This window comes from Dipteris shenzhenensis, chromosome 15 (genome assembly GCF_047967505.1).
Source record: "Dipteris shenzhenensis isolate YYH24624 ecotype China chromosome 15, Dip_SZ_1.0, whole genome shotgun sequence".
Lineage (NCBI taxonomy): Eukaryota > Viridiplantae > Streptophyta > Polypodiopsida > Gleicheniales > Dipteridaceae > Dipteris > Dipteris shenzhenensis.
The window spans coordinates 43,086,489-43,095,539 of record NC_141610.1 but is presented as its reverse complement, the minus strand read 5'-3'; the positions used below and the strand labels follow the sequence as shown (position 1 = coordinate 43,095,539).

The following is a 9,051-nucleotide window of genomic DNA, read 5'->3' as shown; positions in this document are numbered from 1 at the left end:
TGAACGTTGCACAAGCATTTTGGCCGGTGTCTCAGTTTGAAACCGGCCTTATCATACCGTGTCCTCGAAAGCGGAGTGGAATCTATCTAGGAGCTTTTGCACCATGTGAGGATTAAGTGGTTACGAAAATGAGGAAAGTGCCCCCATACGGGTGACCAAGATAGAGCTTGAGCTGCTGCCTCTTGGGCTTGAACGTAGGACCTGAAAAAACACACTTACACATGTCAGCCCCTTGGTAGAAACGCTTTTGGCAATTAGCGTAGTTGAGTTAGGGTGTTTACGGATTCCACAAACAGATCCTGGATGGGTCAAGATGCATTCAATGCAGGGTGGGCAGCTCTAGTCTGTAAACACACAGGGACAACAGCGCCCAACAGATCATGGACGGGTCGAGATGCATTCAATGTAGCGTGGGCGGGCCTAGTCTGTAAACACACTGGGACTCGGTGTTTACACAGAGTCTTAGGTGAAGGATTAGCTTCAAGCAGCCTACTGAGGCACTTGTTGCTCAACGATGGCGACATGCTTGCTCTACCACCATCCTCTGGGAGATGGCGGATGCTTTGGATCTTTCCATGGGTGTCGAGCACTCTCAGCGCAGAATTGCATTGCCAAGATTTGGGTAGCCAAGTTTTTCTTGTCGCCAGTAGCTCTTTTGAGAGCGGTGAACGAATCGTGCCTTCTTGGGCGGCGGTCCCAAAGGGAGAGGATTGCAAAGAACAGAGGCACCCATCTGCAGTTCGGGAGAAGGAGCCTCGTCTGGGCCGATTGAAGGAGGCTGTGGCTTGGTTGGAGCGGCAAAGTGCTGTGGTAAAATTTTCGACCTATCCCACTCTCCTGAAAGAATGCAAGAGCGCCAAGGCTCTCTTCGAGGGTCAGCGTGTCCACAAGCATATCATTGCTCGTGGACTCGAGAGAGACAGATACTTAGGAAACCTCCTTATCGAAATGTATGGCCAGTGTGGGACTCTGGAGGATGCACGATCAACTTTTCAGAAGATGCCTGAACGTAATGTGTACACATGGAATATAATGATCGCAGCTTATACGCAACGTCGGCACAGCGAGGAAGCTCTCTACCTTTTCGACCAAATGAAGCAAGGAGGAGTTAAAGCAGATAAGTTCACCTTTGGCAGCGTAATTGGTGCATGTTCCAGTCTGACAGCTCTATCGGAGGGTAGGGAGATCCATGCTAGCATTGTCGATGGAGGATTGGAGTCGGACATTTTTATGGCAACTGCCCTCGTCAATATGTATGGCAAATGTGGTATCCTGGAAGATGCACGTGGACTATTTGATAAATTGGGCTGTCGGGATGCGGTCATTTGGAATGCCATGATCACTGCGTATGCTCAGCACGGGCATGAAACTAAGGCCCTTAGACTCTACCAACAGATGGAGCAGGAAGGGGTAAAACTAGAAGCAGTCACCTTCATTACTGCCCTAGGCGCTTGTTCAGGTCTGGCGGACCTAGAACAGGGTAAGATAATGCATTCTAGCATTATTGACAGAGGATTTGAGTCTGATATTGTTGTTGCGACTGCTCTTGTTAACATGTATAGCAAATGTGGAAGTCTGCAGGATGCTGAAATTGTGTTTGACGGCTGTTGCCATCGTGATGTCGTCTCTTGGAGTGCTATGATTTCAGCATATACCCACCATGGGAAGGACGAGAAGGCTCTACATTTCTTTTTACAGATGCAGCGGGAAGGCATGAAACCAGACAAGGTCGCCTTTGTATGTATTCTTTGTGCATGTGCTAATCTGCCAGCTTTGATACATGGTCGACTGATCTATGCTGATGTTATTCAATTTGAGTTTGAGTCAGATGTTACTGTGGAAAATGCACTTATTAACATGTACGGGAAATGTGGGTGCCTCATAGATGCACAATGGGTGTTTGGCAATATGCATGTGCGGAACGTGATATCCTGGACTGCTATGATTGAAGTGCAGGCCTACGCTGGCCATGTCAAGGTAGCTTTTCAGCTTCTTTTGGAAATGGAGAATGAAGGTGTGGCACCTAATGATGTCACATTTGTCAATGTTTTATCTGCATGTAGTCATGCAGGCCTGGTGGATGAGGGTCGTGCTTACTTCAAGTCCATGAGTCACAATGCTGACGTCCAGCCCACAATGGAACATTTTGGGTGCATGATCGACTTGCTTGGAAGGGCTGGACTGTTAGCAGAAGCAGAGAATGCCATTTACGAAATACCAGTCCAGCCTAATGCTGTTGTTTGGGAGACATTGCTCAGTGCATGCAGAGTCCATGGTGATGTTGAGCGAGGAAAGCTCGTCTCAGAGCATGCAATAGAGCTGGATTCACAGAATCCCACGCTCTTTGTGCTGTTGTCAAATCTATATTCAGCTGAGGGGAGATGGGATGATGCAGCAGAGGTCCGGAAACTGATGGTTGATAGAGGGTTAACTAGCAACCAGGACACAGAGTGCTGGTCTCATAGACTTGTAGTAAGGGACGCATTACATTTGCAAAGAAAAGCAACAGGTCCTTTTGGAAAATTACCAAGTTTTGTAAGTATCAACGTCTGGCAGTAATTTATTCTCTTTGATCATCTCTGGCAAATGGAAGCTTGTGTAGAGACTGAGGTCTTAGGAGAGCAGAAGGCATGTTGGAAAATAGGGTCCATTGTTCCACCTGTAAGCCCCATATGAGGGGAGCACAGGGACATGGTACCATGGTAGGATTGGGTCGGCTATGTGCGCATCAAGTTTGGATGCTACCTAGGTGGAGGGAATCATGCACCAGGCAAGCATGTGGGAAGCTCTCTAGGCTGCCGCACAGTCCAAGACGTAGGGCTGGCAACGGAGTTCAGAAAGAGGACATACCTGTATAGATGTTGTAGCAACAGGGACGGAAGGTGGAGCAGCATGCACAGAGGCCAGCAGGCTGTGCAAGCATTGTATTAGTACTGCGGTGCTGCAGCAGCAAGTACAACAGCTTGTACGGAATGTTTGCAGGGCCTGAAAGCGATTGCATAGATCGGCAAATGATCAGGGCAGGAGTGGACATGTCGGCAGAAGGGAGAGTGAAATATTTAGGCCTGGTGTGGTTGGGCCAGCACAGACTGGGTTGGCCCAGTCTGTGTCTGGTTGGCTGGACCCACAGACTGGGTTGGCCAGTCTGGAGGGCATGAAGGCGTCTATAAAAAGGCCCAATTGTGGGAGTATTTTGACAGTTTAGACTGCAAGCAGCCCTCACCTTCTGGAGCAGATCTTGGTGCACACCTATAGCCAGTAGGAGAATGCAGGAGGGTGCTAAGTCTGCCCTTCACCTCCGGAGTGCCGACAGAAACTCAGTGCGAAGACCGTTGTATAAATGGATGCTCAAGTATGTGTGGGTGTGTGGATTTGTATGTGTGAGAGCATATGTTTATACTATGGTCTACACCCACTGTTGGGCGCTGATCACATCAGTGGGGATGTCATAGTATAGCTAGTCCCTGCTATGCATGATGGAGTTTATGGTTTCAACATTATGAATATCATGAGCTTGAAGCTGCACCATGTGTTGTGTTTTTAGAGGAAGAGTTTGGGCGTGTTCCTCGATTCATCTAGATATATAAATGCTGGAGGGTGCTGTCCAAGCAGCTCGTGCTACAATATTCGGAGGGGCGGTTTACGGATACTGTGAATGCGTCTGTTGTTTGGAGGCAGCAATTGGATGTAAGAGAAAGCGCTCACACACCCACTTGCATACCTGTTCAAGTATACACAAGCAGAGCCTCCTTCACACCCAGATACCATTTGATCCATGGCTTAGCGTCTCGAAGACCTTAAACTAACAGATGAAAGAGGCAAGCGCCCTGTCCACCAGGCCTATGGAGTCCCTCTGAAGTAAGGCTTTCCACCAACTACATCGTGTAGAGGAGAGTCCAGTGTGGTTAAGGCATCGATGAAATCCTTCTTGGCTTGCTCTTGGAATTTTGGTGGATGGGGTTGGGAGGGAGAAGCTGGCTCTTGTTCTGTAAGTCATCCTAGTAGTCATAAGCGATGTGTGTTGAGGACCTGAGAGTCATTGGCAGGCATTGTTCGAGAGAGGGAGGACATAGCAAAGCCTGAGAAGATGACTGTGGCAATGACACTTAAGAAAGTAGACAAGGCTTAAGAAATAACATTTTGGCGGCGAGATAAAAAACTTTGGGAACAACATTAACAAACAATGCCAGGAACAACAGTGATTCAGTGAATGCAACATGCATACACAAGATAGTCGTAGCAGACGAAGAATCTTTGGGATAGCAAATGATCTTGCAAGTTTGCGAAGTTGACGCACATTAAGTAAATTGTGCAGATTGCATGACTTCCTCGTTTGACCGTCTGGCAAGCAATTGATTAAATGCCCTCGTTGAATTGTCTACGCCACATAGGATACCCGTACACCCACAAAATTTCCAGAAAATAATATTAGCTTCTCCCACCCCTCGAACCATTGCTTAGTCCTACCCCTCCAAGGCAGGTTAAAAAGTCACAATTTGTAAGATTGGATATATTCTAGTCTTGTGAAGTTATACCTTAAAAGATAGCCTAGCTAGGTGCTCAAGGCTCCAACGGCTCTCCAATCCTGAGGGAAGATGCCTACACAATTATTATTGCTTCTACACATTAGTAACATTTTCAATGTCCTTTGAAAAATGAGATTTTGATATAGCATAATTGTGTGCTTTTATATCTTTGATGCAACTTCAAAAACTATGCAAAATACAATATAAATCTGCTACAGATTTGCCTTGGAATGTGTGTGTTGGGAGGAAGTAGCATTTGATGAGGGAGAGTATTTTATAGGGAGATGTGCTGTTGCAGGTCTGTGTGGAGAACAAGCTTGTGGGAGCGGCTACTTTGCAAAAGGGAATTTGCTACTGTAGAGGAGCTTCTGGAAGAGGAACTGTTGCAGAGGGAGCAGAAGCGGCTGCTGCTGCTGCTGGAGGAGCAGTAGGAGCTGCTGCAACGGAAGGAGCAAAAGAGGCTGCTGCTACGACAGGATGAGCAGGAGGTGCTGACGGAGCAGATGGGGATGCTGTTGTTTGCAGGAGGAGCTACTGCAGAAGTGGCTGCTACAGAGGTAGGAGCTGCTGCTGGACTGTGTGGGGAAGGAGTTGCAGAGGTAGGAGCTGCTGTGGCACCTACTGTAGAAGGAGAGGCTGCAGAGAGTATGCACTAGCTAGAGGTGGAGAGAAATGCGTGCAAGTGAGGTGGGCGAGTGTTTCTTTTATACATGTGGGAGGGGGCAGTTCAAAAAACGTTGGAGTTTGTCCCCAATTTGGCATGGGGACTGGCTCGCTTGGATTTTGGTGGGCTGCATAGGGGCTGCAATTCCTGCAGCGAAAAGTGGTGCCATGGTTTAGGCATGGCCCTCCACACGTCCCCACAGGCTGCCGTGTGCCTACCATGTGTCTCATGCCACATGTCATGGCTACACATCAGCATGCCACATCATCATTCCATGTTCGCATGCCATGTCATCACATTGTAATTGCTGTCTAAGATTATTTTTACCGCTCTTTATTTGCTTGACTAAAAATTGACTTTGGGTATTAGTACTACTCTAATTTGACTTCTGATTTCACCCTTTGGTTTCTTGTAGTTAGCTCTATTCAAAGGGCTTTTCTAGGGTTAGTTTATGTCTGGTTGGCCTTCTTACCTACCTAGGCCTATTAATTTGTTGTCTTGTCTTGTATCTCTTCGACTCTTCCATGTTCATAGGTCCACACCTAATGCTACTGTAAACATCTCTTTAATAGTTGTTGGGTCAGTTTGCATTCTATGCATTTGATTGGTCCCATGTTTGGGTACTCAGGTGGGGTATTGTCTTTACGTCTCTCATAAAGAGATACGTCTCAACTTGTGGGATACTAATACTTGTAACCCCTTTAATGGAGGTCCACCGACAAATTCTAGACCCTACCCGACCAGTACCTAATTGAAAAGTAGGAAAACATTCTTTTGGCAAACATCCTAATTTAAAGAACTTACAATTTCAAAAATAAAGATATTCAATAAATGAATTTACCAAGCAAGTGGGTGTTTTGTGAGAACAAGTGATAGTGTTTGGCTCACATTTTGTGCAATATACTCTAGACATTTTGGATTGTTCTACTGTTGTCCACCTACTGAATTTGGTGGTTGTGAGTTCTTGTTGAAGTTTTGAATTAAAGCATTCCTTGCTCCTCTCTTAAGATTCTTCTTATCCAATTTTACATCTATCGCATGGAGAAACTAGGCAATCTTCTTGACAAAGCACTCTTTGTGATGCAAAATATTTGTATGTAATTGAAAATGAGAGAGTTCTTATTTGCTACCTTGGTACATCTACTTGTTTTGTATGGTCTCCAAGCATGGGACTTGGCCTACCGCTAGAAGATTGGAAAGAATTGAATTCATGCAAAAAGAGGCTCATAGCTGAGTTGATGGGAGTCGCTACATGAATCCATACTTAACGCTCTTGGTAGGCATAGGAATGCTCCCTTTGGAAGGGAAAGTAATGCCGATGTGTTCACTATAGTCATTAAGTAAAAATGGAGGACTCAAATAGGATGTAGCAAAAAGCTCTAGAAGCTACAAGGAGGAAAGGATGGTACAAAAAGATGCCCAAGTTGTTGGCAAAAGGGGGAATTGATATAGAGGCAATACCAGAATAAGTACTAGCAATAAAGCGGATAGTACAATCAAACGTGATGAATAAAATATGGGCTTACATGAAAGACAAAATGGCCTTCTATAGAAATTCTCCAAGATGGAATCTTGTTGCATAAACATAGATGTGGAACCCATTATCTAGATGTTGAGAAGTACTATTGGTGGAATACTAGCAAAGAGAGAGGGTCAGTGAGCTATAATTAGCAACTTTAGTAAGGGATGAAGCTTATGCACTACTCCCGTGTAGCAACTAACTCGTTAGAATGAAGTTTGACATCTAGAAAGCCTTTGACTCTATACAATCTTTTTGGACAATTGGGAACTACATCATGAAGCTTTGAAAGCATATAAACGAATCATTGAAACTTTCGAGTTACAAAACAAATAGAGAGAGTGCACACTAATTTATAATCTTCATAAGTGGCTTCACTACTTTAGAATTGCAAACAATAGGAGATTAGTCTACTATCAGGGGCATATGCTCCAGCCCATGGACATGTCACATAGTCTCCTAGTTCCCAACATTGGGTGGAGAGGAGAAAGATACAAATGCAACTGGAAGGAGGGCAAAGATATCCTTTAGATCTTGCTTTTAAAGGTTTGTAAGGCCTTATATTGGCCCTTGTGGCTACTCCATGAAAGTCCGTGAAATGGCAGTTATCGACTAGAAAGTTACAGAGCTCTACAACAGCCCTCAACCCTATCAGTCAGGAGTAGGAGAGAGGAGCATATGTGCCCCTCTCAACTCCACCCAAAACATCAGCATCACATTCTATCACTTCAATACAAAGCACATGTGATTCTCTCTATGTTATACCTGTTGGGATATATGTGATCAAGGGCTTGCTAGGTGCATGTGTGCATCCACTAGTAGTCATATGGTTGTGTGTGTAGAAGAGGCACACTTAGTGCCATAGACCATGACACAGGTGATGATGTAATGCAAAGGCCCCCAAATGGGGTGGTGCCTATGATTGTGGAGTTCCTATGATTTAGGAGCTACCTCCTTTGATGTAGGAGAGGTGCCATTGATTTAGGCCACCCTCTCTCCATTTCTTTAAAAGAAGGACTTCCCTCTCACAATGAATAGAACACCCATTGCTATATCTCATGTGTTCTCACTCACCTCCATGATGAAGCTCTCCTCTCTCCCCAAGTTCCAACAATACCACCACATACTTCTGCTTCTGATTGACATGTTGAGGAGAGCTTGACTATTTTATTAGTAGCAGAGCTTAGAAATTTTTTTCCTTGAGCTTGTAAGGTTTTAGTGCATATGGTAGTAACATGCCTTGGCAAATCCACTATGAATCCTCTCAATGCACCGAATATGGTTAAGTGCTAGACAGTTTCATTATTATGTCAGTTATCTTTGGTCTTTTGGATGTTTGACCATTGGAAGTGATCTGAGGCATTGTTCAATCTTATCTTTGGAGCACTGTACTGCAGTTTAACAGTTTTGGTAAATGCTCATAATGCATTTATGTTTTGAATATGCTTGAATGCTATTTTTTGAAGCAATAGACATTGTATTTCCTTTATGCTAAGGGTTTGGGGTATCTAACTATCTCTCCAACCAATTATACTTGTGGAGAAGGAAACTTATTTGTAAGGGACTAGACACTACCATATTAGTGGTAAGACCTTCCCAATATGCCTTCATCATATTGTTCCTCTAACATTGATTATGTATCTCAGAGGAAATCATTCCAAAAGAAGCCTAGAATGAGAGTAAAGCCCTGTAATGGTGAATATTTCATCAAGGTGAACACCAAGAAAAAGATATGTGCCTTCTGTGGAGTACCCAATCATACTATGGAGTATTGCCATCTAAAAAGGTTTTCTCTACAGCTACTCTCCAAGAGACAATCCCAAGAAGAGGAGAGGAATGACTCCCAATAGAATGAAGCATTTCATGTGAAGATGAGTTGCATCAACAATAAAGAGAATCTTGCTGAAGGAAAGACTCCATCAACAAATGAAGAATCAAACGTTGTGGTAGAAGACAAGGACTATGCCTTTTGAGCACTTTGTCTTTTGAATTTTATTTATCATCACTCGGTCATGTAGTCAATTTTTAGGTTCTCTGCTTGGATTAGTACTCCAAAAAGAATGTTATGGTTTTGCTTTAGTCCATATAGTCTTTGTAAATCACCTCTGGTCACCATATGATGTAGGCCATGTGATATGTGTTTGGTCTATCCCATTTTTGTGAACCTTGACCCTTGGGCACCTTTGCCAGCATGAGATCCTAGACATAGATTTATCCTTGACCACCATGAGATGGCACTATGAGACTAGATGTATCCTTGACATTGCAAGAGGCAAACCCTTGAGGGGGGGTATGTTAGGATATATGTGATCAAGGGCTTGCTAGGTGCATGTGGAAATGGG

General features: G+C 44.4%; 1 protein-coding gene across 2 annotated transcripts; it reads left to right on the top strand.

The window, feature by feature from the left end:
• The first annotated feature begins 313 nt into the window (after positions 1-313).
• Positions 314-2,572, top strand: LOC147893842 (pentatricopeptide repeat-containing protein At1g03540-like). 2 transcript variants are annotated; one of them, XM_087386282.1, is made up of 2 exons: positions 314-1,977; positions 2,064-2,222. In XM_087386282.1, exons 1-2 carry the CDS (start codon positions 523-525, stop codon positions 2,082-2,084), a joined length of 1,476 nt encoding a protein of 491 aa, XP_087242408.1. In that variant the 5' UTR covers positions 314-522; the 3' UTR covers positions 2,085-2,222. The 2 variants fall into 2 exon arrangements, with proteins under 2 accessions (XP_087242408.1, XP_087242407.1); XM_087386281.1 differs by having other exon boundaries at positions 314-2,572.
• Positions 2,573-9,051: the final 6,479 nt, after the last annotated feature.

Coding starts and splice junctions, on each gene's coding strand:
- LOC147893842 (XM_087386281.1), top strand. CDS start 523: ATGCTTGCTCTACCACCATCCTCTGGGAGATGGCGGATGCTTTGGATC.